General features: G+C 40.6%; 1 protein-coding gene across 5 annotated transcripts in view; it reads right to left on the reverse strand.

Annotated features, from left to right (window-relative positions):
* cyth3a (cytohesin 3a) overlaps nt 1-19919 on the reverse strand; it is a 36201-nt gene that overhangs the window by 2600 nt on the left and 13682 nt on the right. For 4 of the 5 annotated variants that reach the window (XM_049015841.1, XM_049015839.1, XM_049015840.1 and 1 more), the window contains exons 2-12: nt 12809-12891; nt 11855-11919; nt 10163-10229; nt 8544-8662; nt 7740-7820; nt 6950-7062; nt 5146-5294; nt 4759-4870; nt 1705-1781; nt 1237-1308; nt 902-1056 (exon numbers count right to left, since the gene is read on the reverse strand). In XM_049015841.1, coding sequence (XP_048871798.1) covers nt 902-1056; nt 1237-1308; nt 1705-1781; nt 4759-4870; nt 5146-5294; nt 6950-7062; nt 7740-7820; nt 8544-8662; nt 10163-10229; nt 11855-11919; nt 12809-12891 — 1093 coding nt within the window. Of the gene's footprint in view, nt 1-901; nt 1057-1236; nt 1309-1704; nt 1782-4758; nt 4871-5145; nt 5295-6949; nt 7063-7739; nt 7821-8543; nt 8663-10162; nt 10230-11854; nt 11920-12808; nt 12892-14490; nt 14511-19919 lie in introns of those variants that run through there. The other variant, XM_049015842.1, reaches the window with a different exon arrangement.

Here is a 19919-nt window from a genome sequence, read left to right on the forward strand (position 1 = left end):
TTCTGTATTCCACAATTTTATAAGGAACATTTTCGTTACTAACAGCTGCATTATAGTACATCATAGTCTACTGTATTAAAATGCATGAGTATGTTGTTTTATACACCTTTGTCTTGGATAGGTTGTGGGTAGGTTTGGCACATGTGTAAACAAAATATAGATTTCCCTTGAAATTTGTGTTTTATGTGAGAAAATGTCAGTTCTGAGCCACATGTGGTAATGCATTTAGAAACACTGAATTATCCCCCTGAAATATTGCTAGCCACATTTCAGCCATTTTGCATAGGTTTGGTACAGCTGCATCATGTACTCTTTCCTCAGTAAAGCCTGTTAGGTTCGAGTAAATGATGCCACATTGGGAGCACATGTATAAAAGAAAACTGGGAACCATATATGTATAAATTTGACCAAATCCACCATATAGTTTTTGAGATAATCACAGAACACCAAAACACTAAGTTGCATTTTTGAACTTGTTCAACTTTTTTACATTCTATTGTCCATAAATTATAGAAAGGTTGTGAATTTCAATTATGCAAGTCATTGCAATTAATGGTACGATGGTCCGCTTTGATGTTAAGTATCTGGCATGTCTCTCTAACTTCTACATCGGAAGTTATGAAGCTTCAAACCAAACCATACAAAAGAGGCAGTAATTGGCTGGCCCAATTCAATATTAATCTAAGAGGTTCAGTATCAATGTACTCATTGTGCAATGCAATGCAATGCAATTTTATTTATATAGCGCATTATCACAACATTACATTGTCTCAATGCGCTTTACATTTCTGCCACGTAAAGACCCCCCAGTGAGTAAGCCAAAGGCAACGGTGGCAAGTGTGAGGCTATCAGCCGACACTCTCAGTTTAGAGGATAGACGGACTGTCCAGGAAGTCCTTACTTGATGGACTTGATCCATTCCTCTTTCTCCTCTGGTGTGGGAGCCGATATCCTGTACACCACATGGTTCCCTTCAACCACCCTGCCGTCTGCCTCGGTCTTGCAGGCCTTGATCACCTGGCCCTTATGATTCGGGTTAAAGAGCTCAAAGCAGTTCTGCAAGAAAAAGAACAACATGAGGTGACTCTTCAATGCGCTCATGTAAGTCTATAGGTTAACTGTAATGTTAATGTACCAATGAGAAGGCTGCTTCAAGAAAAAAAACGAGGAATAGCTCTACTAGACAATAGTATTTCTACTCTTTGGGGGGGGGGGGGGTCAAAACATTGTGCTTACAGGCTTCCTGGGCTCTTCGACCTCCCTAATGCTGAGGTTTTCCAGCGGAATGATCCCACGAGGCTCCTTGTCCTGTCAGAGACAGCACATCTCAGTGAATTCCTTTCTAATTACGTGCTGTTGTACAGAGTGACTAACCATACAGAACCATAGAAAATATTGCTGAGATTCTGAAACGGAATTTAAGTAACGGAAACTTATACTTCAGGGTTACTGCATACACATGACCAATTCTTAATGTCAAAGCACAGAGGCATAATCTTTTGTAAAGGGCAAACGTAACCCAGTAAGAAAGCCATGCTCTCATTCTACCCTGCCTGTAGGATATGGTTCCTGACCTTAAAGTTGCAGATTTCTAAAATAGGCTACAGCCTGAACATAAACCCTACATGCTGTATTAAGGCTCATAAATGCCAAACTCCTATATGGTTTACATATTTTTTATAGAATAATCCATGCGACATTTACCGTTGTGTACTCAAAGTAATATAGGCAGTTGTCAGTCAATATAAACCATCTTCGTTTCCAGGTCTTCACTCTTCCACCTGTAAGGAACAACAGATAGAGATACAAAACCTTTCAGGAAGAAGGAGCAGGTGCTCTGGAACAGTGCAGCAAATTGCTGTACACCATGTCTCTCATTTGGGACTGTTCATCGAAACCAAAACATATGTTGAAAAGTCATCTGAGAAACTCAATATTTGTTCAAAGTAGAAGTGCAAAGTGTTCAGGTTCATGGTTTGTTCATTACCACATGTATTTTTTAAAATCTGTGGGGGGGGATTATGTATAACAATGAACATTTTTCAGAGTGCATGATCAAAGGGTTTAACCAACAAACTAATACTAACAACCGTAACCAAGCATTTGCACAAGGAGTAGAGAATAAGGTGTAGGATAGTTTATTTGCAGTACCTGTTAGTATTATTACTGCAGTTCATTTGGTCTGAATGTCAGGGTTGAGTGGAATCATAAATCTCAGAATCATCTCAGTAAATGACAAGGGCAGGTGCTGTAACAAAATTCTTTTCCAGAGATTATAAAATGTGTGATGTGATGGCATGGAGGGGGGGGGGCAGTCTTATTCGGGTTTGAGTCCAGCCCTGCCTCCTCCATCTGGACAAATGGGGTGTCGGTGAATTTGTGCCTAAACATTTGTGCCTATGTGCATGTTAAGTTCAAATGGTAGATGGGACAAATCAAGCAATTTGTGAAAGAATAATTATTCTTAAAGTAGACCTAGGATTTGTTCCAAGTTACATTGTTAAGGCAAGAAGATATATTTCAGGTAAGCATTGTTCTAAATTATAAAAGGGCTTCTGACCATCCTTTAACCGTATGAAATCGCATGTAGGATTTCAGCCGAACCAGCGTGGAGACTCCAGTCATTCCACCTTTAAAAAGCAGTAGTTTGTTTGAAATTTGTCATAAACTCCCACAGGTTTGGCTTCCGCTCCAAGGTTTTATCTCATCCGTTCAGGTTATATTTGAACATTTTCTTACGTAATGTGATCCACGTATTTAAATTTATATAAGAATTCTTCCTCACAGCAGGCTACACGTAGACGGTTTAAGCGGAGCTCTCAAAGTACGATAGACAGTTTAGTGTGGGCCAGGCAAGCATTTAATTCATTATTATAACTGGCCAGCAGATCGATCTTTTGTTTTCCGCAGAACAGCATTCTTTTGGCAGATTAGCGGATCATTCGGGCAGCATTTAGTTTTTTTTTATTCTATAACATTTCTCTTTCTGGCTAAAAAAAAAATTTAATCAAGCATCCCTCTTGAGCTGAACACCTCCTAGCCAATGCCCCCCCCCCAGGTTATTTGAGCTTGGGATGCCTGGTTAATGGATATGCATTTAATGGTCAGCTTATCCAATGCGAAGAGAGTTATGTCCCTCTGGCACTTTGGGATGCAATGCAAAAGGCGCAAATGGTCATTGAATGAGACGATGGAATGAAATCAGCAGGTTATGGTGCTGGGGACTCTAAAGGTCAAGTGTAAATGTATCCTTAGGATGGAAAAGCATCCAATTCTGTAGGGAGTAACCACAGAGTCTGGCAGACAGCATGAAATGAGAGAGTGGGACCTACTGAAACTGCCAAGAATTTCACATCGTGGGCTGCAGCCAATGCTGCCCTGAAGAGGTGATATTTGTTTTTTTGTTTTTTTTGTTCCACATTGTGCAGAAAGCATGCAGCCAGGCCTGCACTGACATGGCTTTGGCGTACGACCAATGACAGAGAGGTTAAGCAGTGGTGAGGGGCGGGACCTAAGGGAACGGTTAGGGTTTCCAGAGCAGCTTCAGTATCGAAGGATTATCACGGGTGTGAAGGGAACGAAAAAGAACGGTAATAAAACTAAACCACCTGGCACTATAAAACAAGCGAAACCGACTCAAAACAGCAGAAAAAATAAGCAATAAATAAGTAGGGATTTAGTCAAACTTCAGAGATAAAACATGAAAAAATAATAAATATGAGGATTTTTACTACATAATAAACACAAAAAAAGCCCCTGTTGAATATTTTTCTTTCCTCTGATATCAGATATTTTATATAAATACACAAAGCAGAGAGGTGTCCAGCTTTTTTTTTTCCAACAAACGTCTCACACGTGTTTGTGAAACACGGACGCTGGAGGCCAAGATGGAAAAAGGGGGCGGCTGGTGTTCCGCCGTCGGCAGCAGATTCAGCGCCGCGCCTCCTGGCTCTCTGCTCCAGCTCTGGCTGCCCGAATCAGTCTCTGCTGTCCTTAGATGTTACTGCTTTTCCTGAATCTTACTGACCGCACTGTACGTTTTTTTTGACACTTTTTAAATGGGGGCGGGGGGGGGGGGGGGGTCCTACCAAAACACATTCCAAGACCCTCCCCTTACTAAACATTTACTGGAGCTGTTATAATATTGGCCAGACCAACACTACACATACTCAAGATAATTTTTAAAATCCCCTCTCCAACTGCAAGCCACACTGCAAACAGTGGCAAATCCAAATATATTATCAGTCCATACCAATGTACTCACTGACCCTTAAGCAAATTTCTGCATATATTTCCAAGAGGCTGTTTGCCTCATAAAATTCATATAATCCACCTAACCATCGGGCTTGGGAGCTGGCCCAGTAAATCTGAACACAGTCGTCTCCTGCCAGTATAATTTCTCACTTTGGTTTATTAATACATCTACCCTTGTGTTTTTAAAATTAAAATACTGTGGTGCCCCTGCGATTATCACTGAGTTAGAAGGAAAGGACATGCAGTGAGCAGACACAGGGGGATAAAATCTATCTCAGACGCTGCAAGAGCGTGTGCACAGGTTGCATGTGGGCACCATGGGGGCAAAGTGATTTCGGGACGTCCATCCCAATATCCAGATGAAGTGTCATGCAGCCGGGCAGCCAGTAGAAACGCCAAGAGGATTGAAAAGCAATAAAGCAATAAACAGCAAGTTATGTGTGAAGCCTGAAGAACTCAGAAAGAGTTCCAGAAGGAACCCAGGAGGAACTCCACCATACTAACCAAGTTTTAACAGCCACCCTTCTCTGTCTGGGTTGAAGAATGTGTGTGTCAGGTCATTTCCATCATCTTCCGGGATTTTAAAAGGTTCATTTTTGATGCTTTCGTACAAATTCTGTAAAAAAAAAAAAAAAAAAAAAAAAAAAGATTCATGCATTTTAAAAGAGATGTTACAGAATCTTTTCTGCCATCCACAAGTTATGGTGATTGGTAACCAGATCTAAATGTATATACCTACTGCAGTTTCCCTAAGCAGCAATGGGATCGCGCATAAGGGATTCGTAGAGAGGGGACTACATGGCATTTTTAAGCAAGGCAGAATATTAAATATGGTATCTAAAGGATTTCATGGGCGAGTGGAGAAGCCTGAGCCCCGAGAAGCGCACCCACCCTGAGCAGCTCTTCGGGCAGGTCCCCTCCTTCGTTGATCCCGCGGTTCATGGAGATGAAGCGCTCCACCGCAGGCTTGTCCCTCACATTGGGGTTGTGCAGGCTGGTGTTGAGCATGATGATGGCGAAGGACAGGACGTAGCATGTGTCTGCAGGGTGCCACACATAAAGATACAGCTGAAGAGCTGCTCTGAGGATCACTTATCCTGGGCATGGCTTATGCTGAATCGGCCATTTTTTAGCCTATTTGGAATGCAGTGGCGGCTGGTGAAAAAAAATTCTCGGTGGGGCTGACGTACCAATAGATTTCCCTTCCTAGTCCAGTATAAGCATTCAAAAGAACAGTCAGAAATGACAACAATTTCACAATCATGATTTAATTTCCTTAGTTGGCTGGGTGATATTTATTTCGGGCTTGTCGGGTCCCAGCTCCTTAACGTGCATTTCTTTTCTACCATCGTCCTTCTTGCAAAAGGGTAATTCAATAACAATCTCACGGAACTTGCTGGAAGCTGCCCCTCAACTGTCGTCGTCGCCATCGTCTCTCTCTGACTGACTGACCTGAGAACCATCCAAAACTTTCCCGCAATTTCTGTCGCAGGGGCGAAATTTCCAGCGCCCCAAAACCATTTAATTCGGCGATGCTGATAGGCGAAATCTTTATTATATTCGCCTAGCAACCGTACACGATTGGCTATTTCGCTGCACCTCTGGGGCACTTTGATGAGCGCCCAAGAAGAGAAATGATTGGTGGAACTCTGTCGGTGGAAATTCACTGTTGAATGAGGGTCAGTTTGTGGAAATGTTGTTTAAATAATTCAGACTGCATGTAGACACACACTATTAAGTAAAACTGACATTGATAAAATATATATATATATTATATTCCCCCCCACACACACATCTGGGAGGGCGGTACCCGAGTGCCCCCTATGGGCCAGTCAGTTGGAATGGTTACTTTATAACTTCATATGTAAAAATCAGACACAGGCCTGATACCCAAAATCAAAGTATATATTAAAAATGCAGCTTTTAATCATGGACAGTGTATTTTAAATACATTTATTAAATATCCCCTTTTTCCTAAATGCTACCATAGCATCCCATTTATCGCTTTATTTATTTCTTTCCTTCTTTCATTCTTTCTCTTGGGGCGACTCTGTTCTGAAAGGCGCTATGTGAAAATGATACGAATTTCACTGACCTGACATTCTTGAAATCTTTCCCTCCCTAACATTACATCTGCTACAACTTTGACACCGACTGTATAATTCATAAATTGCTGGGCACAGTGGCAGTGAAAGCAATAAATATACTGAGGCACGTAAAGCCAGTAGGTCCCAAAATATATCGTAGCACTGCATTAGTTGTTCAGCAGGCGCCTGTCCATTTCGTCTGGCTGTGCTGAAGGCCTGGTCTCCTCAGAGTGATTACCACACAAACGCATCCGTCAGGTTAGTGACAGTGCTTTGGTCAGGTCTCAACGTGAAGGGAAAAGAAATGATAAATAAACAGCATTTCAAGCTGCATGGCTTTTCCTGCAGACCTCTTTGCGCATATTATAATTGTGAACGTTATATACTCAGGTGTATTAGCTGAGCAGGAATGCAGGCAAAGCTCAAAGGCATCATCTATGTTCAACACGTAAGTGCCGCAGAAAAGCCGTTCCTTAAATAAAACGCCACAAATGTGGTCTCTCTTCAGTGTCATATAAGCCAAATATTTTGAATCGTGATTTTAGGAAGGCGACAACGTGGGGTGGTAAAATCTTGCATGGAGGAACCCGTCTCCCGTTCTGTCTTACCTGTGGACTGGAAGACCCCTGGGTTGCACTGGCAGTAACGAGAAGCAAAGGCCTCCATCATGCGATCGATCTTCTGGGCCTCACCTGGGAGTCTGAAGCTCCACAGGAACTGCCTGGTGGGCAGGAAGTATGAGACAGAAGAGCGTGAGATTGGGGGAGAGAGAGGCAGCATAGAAGCCAGTGAGACGGAGAGAGGCGCTGAGATGACAGACTCAGTGAGTCAGAAGCAGCCCGTGTCTCTGAAGAACGCACACAGGTGCTCTCAGTGGTACCCATGTCTCCCAGCAGTTCTCAGCTTTATCCAGCAGGGGGGAGCAATAACAACCAGCCTGCAGCCCTCAGTGTGTATCTCCACACTCAGGAGAAGCTAATGGCCCCGAACTGCTATGTGAGTAATGAACCAGAGCCACACATGCTCAGTGCTTAGCTATTGCCTCTCCCTTTAGCAGCCAGTAGAAACATACTATATTAAATATACCAGCAATAAATGAACATTTCTGGTTACTGAACTGGTATCCATCCAGATACGTTTTATTGTCAAACATGCTTAAATGTTCCAAAGCCGTTCAAAAAAATCAAAAATATAAAACAGAATACAGCTACATAGTGGAAAATAGGACTCCAAATATTTAACCAGTAACAATTGGGGGAAAAAACAGCAGAACACTGTGTTCCTGCCAATAAATTCAATGTGATAAAGTGTAGACGCCGAGAGGAGCAAGCTCTCCAGAAGCAGATCAGGGCTGGCTTCGGACTCTCTTCAGGATCATGAAGGAAATGTTCAGCTCACCTTAAAGCTTGCACAAGGTTCAGATCAGCAAATTCGTGTAGCTCAACGAAGGCCTGGAGAACCTTAATATTGAATTCATCCCTAAAAAAGGAGGAAACAAAACATTTTTGTGATTTTCAAGGAATCCAGGGAATATTAACTGTTCCCTGAAAAGAAGGTTCCTCACTAGTAGTGGAGAGACCTACCTGCACCTGAACTACACAACTGCTCTGTAAAGAATGTCATACATCTCCCTTTGCAGTAATCTAGAATGCACAACCTAATTCAAGTCACCAAATAAATTTTGGAAGCAGTAAGCCACCTCTTAAAAGACATAGTCTCAGTTTTCAATGCTCAGTATGATCAAAAGACCACTGATGGGAATCATCTCAAACTGGAATCTACACTAAGCCTCATGGCCCTTGGTGAGCCACTACAGACACGAATAATGTGGATTCCGAAAGAAACACTGGCAGGGTATTGGATTTAGTCTAAACATTTTACCCACAGGCTGTTTCTGGATGTTGCATGTTTATTTTGATTTCATATATTAAAACTGAAAGGATAATTCTTAGACTGCAAAACAAAATTAGAATAATATTTAAATATAAAAAGAATAATATTGTTCCAGGCCACCAGAATGGTCTAAAGGAGTTTAGCAGCATCTTTTATAGGTATGACTGGTAGATAGGATTTCATTCATGAATCATTTCATTAACGAGTCTAGGTTTGTGGACGCAGCATGTAGTCTGTACAATAATGAAAACAATTTCAATTTCCTCAATATAAAATGTATTTATAGCAGTAATGAAACCTGAAGCTTACCGCTCTCCTAAGTAATCCCCAATGACGGTTTTGTTTAAACCCTCCCCCTTGTAAAGGAACTGTGCGATGTCTTCCGGAGTGTTCTCTAGAAGGTCGTTTTCCAGGAGAAACTGAATTCCCTGTAATTAAAACAAAATGTGGTCTCCCATTTGTTCTAGCATTACACTGATTAATTAATGATATGCTATTTTTATAACGTAATATAAACCTGGACACCCCAGTAGCACACTTAATAATGTGAGCAGAATGACACGTGCAATAGATCCCACAGATTTTGAGATATGAACATTTTTAAAATGTATTTCTATAATATTAATATTCTGCAAAATATTAATCGGTAAAAAAATTCCTTCATTTGACGAAGGATCTGACATTACCCTGTGTTGAAATTGTACTAAATGTACTGATAGAACTGAGGAGGAGTATGGATGAGCTAGTATTTACTATTTACTGGACTGCCAATATCTAATTTATTCACAACACTTAATTTCGCACAAGAAACATGATCATTGAAAAAAATATGAAACTATAATCATCAAAAAACAATAAAAAGCAGGAGTGAATACGGTGAAACTGCTACACAAGGACAGTATTCTGAAAGCCCAAAGACGACAATAACGTTCACTTAGTAGCATAAACGGAACCTCACAGCCTGAATTAACACAGCGAATTGGCTGCTGCATAAATTATTCGTAACATCTGCCAATATCCATTTTCATTTCCTGGAGAAAGACAAAGGGTACAAAGCAGGAACGTCTTTCACATTTTCAGCAAACAGACTCAAATGCGTGCGGTAACCACACACCTCAGGGTATGTGTGTGTAACAAACTAAGCTTAATGCTGTTAGACACATTTTCCTGGCGCACCCAGTCTCCATTCATTCCGGCGGATGGCAGCGTCAACGCAGAACACTTCCAACACATACAAATGCGTCCAAGTACTGCTTCCCTGCTGGGAAAGTTGTCTTCCACAACAATGCACGGCGCAGACTGACAGCGTGTGGTTTTAGTACATGAAGATTAGGTTATTAATTTCTCACAGCTCTTACAAGCTATATGCGTCAGTCATCTGGAGTGTTTCTGCGCCTGAAAGGTGGGGCGCCATATACAGGTGTTTCCACTCCATTAAACTGGGAATTTGGAAGACAGTGTCGCGTTTCTGTGCTGTGCTGTGCTGTGCTTCCTGGCCCCTGCTCACCTCTTCGTAAATCTGATCCATGCCAAACCAGCAGCATTTCTTGTCATATTGCAGTCTGAGGGCCGTTTTGTTGAAATTTTACGTAACCCTTAGGCGGGTTAATTAAACAAGGGTTACTTTCTCTCTGCCAATTAAAATCGCGTGATTTTGTGAAGTCCCCAAGCAACACTGTCTTCGAATCTTAAGTGGCATTTTGTCGCTGCCAGAAAACGAATTATGACTCAATAAAAAGCAACGGTCTACGGCGTTAAAATGCATCATGCAGCATTTTTAAAATGTCGCTTTAGATTTTACTTAAATATTTAGCTACCATAACTGCAGTTCATGAACATTTCACAAGTGACATTATACCTTCAGATTTATCGGGTGTTTGATGATTATCAGTGTGTGCTGGTGACTGTAAAATAATGACGTTCTGTACCTTCTTGGGATCCATGTTGAATTTTTTCCTTCCCATTGCAATCTGTTTGTTCCTCTGTGACGTTTTGCTGTATCAGAAGAGATACAATTGCATTTTTCTATTTACTCCGGCAGAAATGGAAGAGTCATTGAAAACACTGGTAAACACAGGTTTGAAAATGCACTGTGGTAATATCCCAGAGCAACTAACAAGTCATTTTGGTCATTTTTATTATGGGTGGAGCCAGCAATAGTATTACATTCAAATGATACACAATAAATACATTTTAATGTTTTTAATTAGAAAAGATTCTTCTATTCCATGAGATTTCTGTCATATAAGCAGGACTCAACAGTTATATACAATTCACAGATCCTCTTCAATAATACTGTTAATAAAATGAGAATTTCAAATGTGCACCAGAAATTTTGATGTTTTATCACTGATAAATACACACATCTGATGTATTTGATTGCTTCTGGATGACAAAATATCAGATGTAGACAGGTTCAAGTTATTACAGGATATAAACCCTGTTGTTGGTCTGATGCAGTAAAACATCCAGTTTTAGATATGGGGAGGAACAGTAACTGGTTATGAACAAAAGCAAGGTCTAAGCACCTAAACGCAGTGCCCAAGTGTGACAGCTGACTTTTATAAGGGTTTGAGTGTAGTGTGTCAGACAGGATATTAATAGTAGTCGTCAGCAGTGATAAACATAGCTCTGAAACTGATAGCATTTTTAATTTATTCAACTACATATTTTGAAATGGTTTCTGCTAATACGTGCCAGGATTTTTCTCACATTGTTCAATTCTTTTAAGAAATAAAGAACAAAATGTTATGGTATCACTTCTTCACAGTCCACATAAATGCAAGTACTTTTGTTGATTACTTTTTGAAGAAACAGTGATATTTGAAATTTCTTTAAATACTTTACCAAAAAAACATATTCTAAGAGGCTCTCACAACTGAAGCCTGAATAATGGTGCATTCCATATGAACTGGTAAGTCAGAATTTCAAAGTTCCCAATGTGAAACTTCAGCTGGAACGTCCCCTGAAGTCAGAGGTCTGCAACCCAGACCTCAGAACTGAAGATGGCCGAGCATTTCGTTAACAGAAGTGGAAGCTGAAGTTATGTGCTGCTTATTAATACTTATGTCTTATTTGTGATTCATTATTAAATCGTCAATTCTCACAGTACTGTCCAACCTATATCTGTGGATATGTTGTTACGATGTTTATATGCACAAAATACCACGTAATGCATTGTTATCAACTGATGTTGCTAACAATGGCTAAAAATGAACCTGTCTAGAACTGGTATTGCTAAATGGCTTTCTGACTTGTACTGGAACGCGGTTAACGTCATTCCTAGCTCCGACTTCCAACTTCTGAGATGAACGCAGCATAACCCCATGCTTGAGGGACGATTTAGCTCGACGCTGCCTACATGTAGCATCATTATTCATAACGGATGCCCTGGCAGCACAATCCAGCTGAACCGCACTCTAACGACAAAGTCGGCCTCATCAGGCGGGTACCGTGCATGTTAATGGCTCCCTGTAATTAGCACAGCCAGGGGGACTTACGCCAGACCAAAGGAAATATTAAGAGCTGGAGCTGCCATCCAAGTGGGTTACAGCTAGAACCGCTGTGTTCCTGTAAACCAAGATGAAACAGGGCTGCTTGCTGAAGAGGAAATGGCTCACCTCTCCCCGATGCAAGTTAACTGCTCGATTTCAGTCATGACTTCAGCGATCTCAAACTTCAGACGCTGCAAGAGATGTGCACTTTTGAACAAACTAAATTTTTCCTTCCTTTGCCTGCAAAATCAACTCTTCTCATAACAGTTAAAATGTCATTATCATTATCGTACGCCACATTAAGAAAGCAAAGCAGCAGATTAAGACATTACTTTTTAATATTCTAAAATAAGTAGCTTAGTTGCTCAGCGATGCAACCTCACAGCTCTTGGGTTGGAGATCCCATTGTATTTGGTGTAATGCTTTTCTCCCATGCACCAAAGATATACAGTTCGACTAATTGGTATCTCCCAGAAGCTCATAGGGCAGTATCTCCCAGTCTGATCATCGGGGACATACAAAGTGTCCACAGTTTTGGACACTTCTGTTTTGTCTGGCAGGGAATTCAGAGAGAGTAAAAACATGGACTGAATACGGATCCCTGAGGACTGAATTGGGAAACGCCTGCATAGGATGTGCCCTGTGATGGGCTGGCCTCCCATCTATCACGCACCACGCCTGAGCGGGGCCCGCGACACGCTCCAGGCAACTCTGATCGGCTGGAAGATGGAGGGGTTTCTTAAATATTACATTTTAACTTTAATTTTTAATTATTCAATCATTTAATTCACTAATACTGAATTTATATTATATGAAAAATACCAGGAAATTAACTCAATTACTTCTAAAATCACTACCATTTTAAAAATTCATTTGTAATCATAATTTTTCAGTATGATCACTTGTGGACGGTTGGAAAGGCCTTTAACTTGTCTAAAAGAAAACCACAGTAACAGAAAAGTAAAACCTGACTGGTCCTTTTCCTTTAAAAATCACTCAATGTACAGAGGCGATTAATGTTATTCAGACAGAACAGCATAGAAACGATGTGAGTGACCAGAATCGTTTAACTTCAAGTACCTCAATATCATCCAGTAGCTCCTTCTTCCTGCGTCGTATGTTGGTCAACTCATCTCGTTCATCGACTGAGAGATCTTCAGGCACTGAAAGAAACACACATGCAGCAGATACCACCAGCAACTCATTACCAATGGCAGGAAGGGGATTAAAACCCAGGACTCTATCTCCAATCATGCTTCTACAAGTTTTTTTAATTGCATCAGCTTAGCAGAAATTTTTATACAGTGGGTGAAATTAAAATGAACTGTATATCATGAGAATGGTTATGTGTTACACATCAGCTGTACCTATAGTACAGAACATTGCTTACATAAATACAGGACACTCAGTTTAATGCAATGTTTATATGCATGAATTACATCATTCTAAAGATGCTTTCAGACAGGACAACCTGCTCTACTTCCTGACCATAATCACCACATGGGCTTCTCCTGCATGCTGTCAGTATGAAAATGATTCATCAATGCTCAAGGATACATAAAATACAAAATCAGAAATCCTGCCTTCATGTTATTAGTTTCAGTGTGATTTTTGGATGACATTCTCTAATAACCCTGATTAGTGGGTGTCTTTACAATACGTTTTGTTAGAAAATGTTTTTTCTTCCAGACGGTATTCTTTGATAACACTGAACCATATGTATTAATTCGATCAAAATATTAAATGCATAGCAGTCAGAAATTGCAAAGTTCGACGATATGCGCAACGATTTTCGGGCTCTTCGCGCACAAAGCAGCGATTGTTCAGCCCGACCGCACAAAGCACCCACGTAATAGAGAAAGCAGAGCGGCCACCCTCCTACACACATCGTCAGAACACCAAGCCGAAGAAAGGGGGGAAGGCGGATGCGCTGACTACAGCGGGGCGCAGCCACAATTCGCCGCTGTGTCTGCGAGCGCGTTGGCAAGTGGCTGAAGCGGTTATGGGCTCAGCCGCTGCGGGCGGTGCAGCATAATGCATTGACCATGGGCCGCGTGCGGAAAACACTGGAGCCGGTTTATTGTAACCTTTCTGTCAGTTCGTGTTATCGCTAAACACGTCACGGGGGTCTGAAAAACAGCAGGCGCTCTCTGCGATCGGAACATTATACAGGACCGGGCACCCAATAACAAAGAGCCTGACTGAAAGGGCTCTGACGTCATTAAAAGGTTATCCTGCATGATCAAGTAATTTAAAAAAAACAAAAATAATAAGATTGTACTCCAGAACATTTTCTGGAATAGTGGGGCTGAAATGCAAAATAAAATCGAAATCAAAATGCCAAGCAATTTTATATGTATGTTGTGGATGTCTTAATATAATCATTTAATATGATTTTTTCTAAAAAGATGACATTTTTGAACAACGATATGGCTAGGATAGGTCTGTTTATTTTTTTAGGTAAAAATGAGGAATCCGAGTTGCTTTTTCCGTAGCAGACAGGACATGATTTAGTAACAAACACCCAGCAGCTCTTTCCACTGAGGCTCGCTGTCTGTGAACTCAAACGGTAAACCCGACAGTATGGAGACAACCCTTGTTTACTTGGACAAGGCCTCAGAACTGGGGCTAAACACAAACAAACCCACACAAGACTTTTTACTTGCTTGCAGTCGGAGCCCCGAGCTATGACAGACCCAATGGCAACAGAGTCCTAATCATTTCAGGAAAAATGCTGAGACGACTTCATTTGTCATCCTTACTTAGTTTCACCAAATAGACGACTCTCTTTAAGCCTGTTATTCTCCTTGCAGATTATCTCATCATCTGATCTCCTCCATTCGAAAGTCAGATATCAAAAGAGCACTGATGTACAGTATGGGACCAGTGTTTTCAGTGGAATTGGACTCGATCGGATTACTTTCCCTACAGGAATTATATTCAGTCTGACGAGTTTTATGCTTTAATTGAACTCTGTCTAGCTAGTTCAGCTAGCTTTCAAACTGGATTTGAAGTCCACCAATCAAAAACACGAGAGCTTAAACCAGGTCAGGAGACATTGTGCAGGTCACATGATCTGTCTCACCCATAACGTTAGATTTCGCTCACTTTGGCAGACATAGTATGTGGATCACATGGTTATCATTGCTCATGAATCACCATAAGAACACTAGACGATCACACTGGGAGAAATATATTGAATATAAACATGATCGTCCATTTAGCAATCCATTCATCCTTCAACGCCTTATCCAGGTTATGCCACATGCATCATTAATGGCAGCTGTCCGGCTGAATAGGCATTCTCTTTTAGGACTTAATTCATTGATATTCCACCCAAGCTTCATTTGAAGGAGCATCGTCCGTCCTTGTCTTCAAAATATTTTAATTGTTTATGCTTCAATATCTATTTTTAACATTAGGAACCTGAACAAATTAGCATTTACAACTTCTCTACAGAGTCTACATAACGTACTGTTATGGATAGACATTTGAGTTGTGAGTGAACCAAAAATAAAAAGTAAATTTTAAAGTAAATAAAATATAAATGCCATTTAAAAAACTATACCATATAATCAAAATTGCAGTAAAAATGATGGATGAATGGATGGATTACCTTAAGTTAAAACTGTGCCAGTGATCGAGTTGTAAAAACATTTTGAGGAGGGTGGCGGGGGTGTGGTAAAATATGCTAATTTGTGGGGGGGGGGGGGGGGGGGTAATCGCGTGGTCCGGATTAAATTCTGTTTCAGAACAGAGTCAGTCCTAATATAGTCAATAGATTTACCTTTATAGGAGTGATATTATGCAGAATAAATTTGAACATTTCATAGTTTATTCCTATAGCTTGGTTTTAGGGGAACAGCTATGTGGTGAAACCTGAACTTGTTTTCTAAATAGTCAGTAATTTACCTACGTCTGCAACTGATGCGTAATTAGCAACAAAAAAAAAAAGTTTGATTGCATATACTGGAAAAGATATGGAGAAGTGAGCAGATCCAGTTACTTAGGATTTACCAAACATGGCACGGATTCTCTCTGCCCCCCCCATTCTTCTCTGACAGGTGAGGGATTTAAAGGTGCTATTTCTGATTTTCCTGCATAACATTTTGACCGGCTACCTGGTGGGTAATTTGCAATGCAAACATTCTCTTCCTTCAGACTTCAAAAAACACTTACATCCCCAACATTCAAAATATTTCAGAGCCATCCGTAAAATTATGATTTATCTTCCATACTGGCCTGTTTTCCATGTGACGTTGCGTCACGAAGGCGTCTGCTCTGTGAGACTGTGTCTATTCCACCACGTTTGCGTTTAGCTGCTGTGATGCTCTTTTTTCTGTCAGGCTGTTTGGCACGTCAGGCTAAAGCTTTGTCAGGGGGAAACTCACACTGTCTTGTTCAAGATTTCTTGGAATCTTCTGAGGGCAGTTTTTCACAGGGGTGGGGTTTTCATTCATTCTCAACAGCGCCTCTATGAGTAACACCCAACAGTATTTGCTGACAATAAATACGATCATGTGAATATGACCCATTTTCACTCTCCAGCCATTCAGTTTTTAAGTCTGCCTTTGAAATGCCTGCTTTCCAGTGGAAAAGCAGAACTGCTTAATTTGTCAGAAGAACCTTCCTTTCAGGAGAGAATCAGATTACAGATTAATCAACAATGGCTGTTTTTCAGTGGTGACATTGGCTGCTTTTGATGAAGGCACAGAGACAGTAACATAGCTGAACTTCAGTTACACGACCACAATGTCTTTCTGAAGACATGACAGGAAACCCTTTTGTTCCATGGGAATTTCAGCACAAGCAAGACTTATTCTGTGCTGTTTGATGAGAAAAGTTGTACTGTGTCAGATCATAATCACACCATATAGTCCATCCATCCATTTTCCAAACTGCTTATCCTTCTGGGTTGCAGGGGCCTGGAGACCATCCTGGAAGCTATGGGTATAAGGTGGGGAACAACCCAGGATGGGGAGCCAGCCCATCGCAGGGCACACATGCATGCATGATAAGTAAGTAACTCCAATTACCTGTCTTTAGTCTGTGGGGGGGGGGGGGGGGGGGAACCAGAATACCTGGAGGAAACCCCACGACGACACGAGGAGAACATGCAAACTCCACACACATGGAACACCGGCAGAGACTCGAACCCTGATCCCAGAGGTGCGAGGCAATAGTGCTAACCACCGCCCCACCATACCACCCCCCCCCCCCCCCATATCATATAGTTCATATAGTAATTTTTCTATCAGCAAGTGGTCCTGGGACTTACATTTCCTACAGTTTGGTGGCTGGATAATATGTCAATAAATAATTCATCTACCTTCCATAACTATTTATCTAGTACAATGTCACGGTGAACCTAAAGCCTGTACCAAGCATATGGCACGATGCAGAGATCAGCCTGGAGAAGACACCACTGTCAATAAATAATAACGGAATGAATTACTTCTACACCTGCCACTATTGATAAATAATGTAGATAAGAACACATTCGTGCTTACTGTTGTTTTCATAAAGACACCTGTTAATCAGTCACAGCCAAGCCAGTCATCTCGTGCTTCCCAGCCACAGATCCTCAGTTCCTTGTTATCAAGTTCCCCACACAAAATGGCTATGTGATGTTTTATCGCCGAGGCATGACAGGGGATGTTTTCATTGTTTATCTATAACTTCCCTGGTGGTTTGAACTGTATATTATGACAATGGCCTCCCTTATACTGGCAGGATACCTCACACCGAAAAAACACAAAAAAGTGGACCAAATATACTGTATATATAACACTAAATTCCACACTGAACACACAAACTACTGTTCTGATACATTTTCCCTCTGGATTATTTTCACAACAGGTAATCAGATCTATAAAGGATGACCAACAATTTGACAACAATCTGATGTGGATAGTTCAGCATCTTGCAAAAATCAAGAGCCAAACTATGTATTAATAATACAGGAATACCGCAAATACTAATTACGTCTGTCTTGGTGAAATTGATCACTATAAGCACATGATCATTTTAAACGTTTATTTTTTTCTTTATGTCTCAGGCAGATTTCCATCTAATTGACATCCATCCATCCATCCATTTTCCAAACCGCTTATCCTATTGGGTCGCAGGGAGTCCGGAGCCTATCCCGGAAGCAATGGGCACGAGGCTGGGAACAACCCAGGATGGGGGGCCAGCCCATCGCAGGGCACACTCACACACCATTCACTCTCACATGCATTCCTATGGGCAATTTAGCAAGTCCAATTAGCCTCAGCATGTTTTTGGACTGTGGGGGGAAACCAGAGTACCCGGAGGAAACCCCACGACGACATGGGGAGAACATGCAAACTCCACATACATGTGACCCAGGCGGAGATTCGAACCTGGGTCCCAGAGGTGTGAGGCAACAGTGCTAACCACTGCACCACCATGCCGCCCCCTCTAATTGACATTTGTATATTTATTACATGAATATAAGGTAATTGAATAGACAACATCGATATTTACTGAATTTTACTGACTCTTTCAAAATACAGTACAACTGTTTAAACGGGTTTTCAAATACAGTACTGTACAAATGAAATCACTATACAGTACTGTATATAAAATATAGCTTATAAAAATAATTACCATAATTTAATTTTTCAGTATCTTATCATGTACTAAAAAAACCCAAAATCAACACTGTAAGCAGACTGCTTGATTACTATAAGCAAATGATTTAAACAGTATTTGTACAGGAATGATTCTGTCCCAAGCTTTTTGATCCATATAAGCAGATAAGCACTATAACCATGATCGCTATAAGCGGTTTCCACTGTACCTATGAAAACAAGCAAAATGTGATGCAATATCTGTTTAAAATAAATAACTGAAATGTAGTATTATACTTAATATCTAAATATCTGAAAAAGTAGGCACATTACGAATGAAACACTGGTATTCATAAAAATATTACATGTAGTCATATAAACTGTACTTATAACTAGTCAATACTTGTCCAGGTGTCTGATGTGCATGAGAAACATTTCTAGCTCTGCTGTGTACGCAGTCAGTAAAATGCATGAATGTTCCTGAATATGTTTAAAGCCCAGAATCTGCCACATTTATGCAATCTAAGTTCAAGATCACAGGCAAATGGAGCTTCTCATCTCATAAGGGGGCTTATCCTACTTAGGGCACTTTGGTGAGCTAAGCGCTGTTACAGCATTTCCTAAAGCGGAGCCTTTAACTTGCGATTCACATGGCACATTACAAATCTTTCAGGGATGGGAATGCTGTAGATTGAGATTTCAATGATTTATCTGAAAGTAAGTATTCTGACATATGCGTTTTGATGTCTGTGTCTGCACAATATAAAGGCATCTGAATAATGTAATGCGGAAGTTTTTTTAAACTTATTTGTTAATAAATCTGCTGCGTGACTCTTGTGTCATTACCTGGCTTCCAAATATGTGCTACAAATGTAACAATTGTGGTTAATTTTTTAATGTAATTTCTAGAATGTAAATATCTTGCAGATTTGAGAGTATAAGACTAAAATACAGTCTGAAACTGGGACAAAATTGCAGGGAAAAATGTGTTCCTTTAACTGTGTTAGATAATGTATCTATGATATCTTCTCGTCATCCAATCACTTATCCTAGTCAGGATTTGGGGGGACCTGGAGTTTCCCCTCAGCAATACAGGGCACAAGAATGGGATGCACCCAGGACTGGATGCCAATCCACTGTCTTTGAACTGCAGGGGTTAATGGAGTAGCCTAAGGAATCCCACAAAACACTGGGAAGATACACGATCTCCCTACACACACCAGAGGCACAATCCAACAAACCCTCGAGATACATACATGACAGGGCTACAAAACTGTTTTCAATGCTTTTCTTAACTTGACAATATTTGCATTTCACGCAATCATATTTAACACTTTGTACCACTTCTAGCCTCCAGCTTCCAAATCGCAAGAGGGCTTTGACCATTTTCATTAACGCTAATATGAAATGACATAATTTTCAGTAGGTGTGATATTCTTAGTATGCACATAAGCTAAAAAACTCATATTATGTATGTAAACATTAACAAACATTATAATCATATTTTATGTTATATATAATTATCATAATGTTATATATAATTGCATTATTTATCATTATAAAGGCATTATGAAAGTGCAGTTAATGTAAAGCGTTAT

This window comes from Brienomyrus brachyistius, chromosome 5 (assembly GCF_023856365.1).
Source record: "Brienomyrus brachyistius isolate T26 chromosome 5, BBRACH_0.4, whole genome shotgun sequence".
NCBI lineage: Eukaryota > Metazoa > Chordata > Actinopteri > Osteoglossiformes > Mormyridae > Brienomyrus > Brienomyrus brachyistius.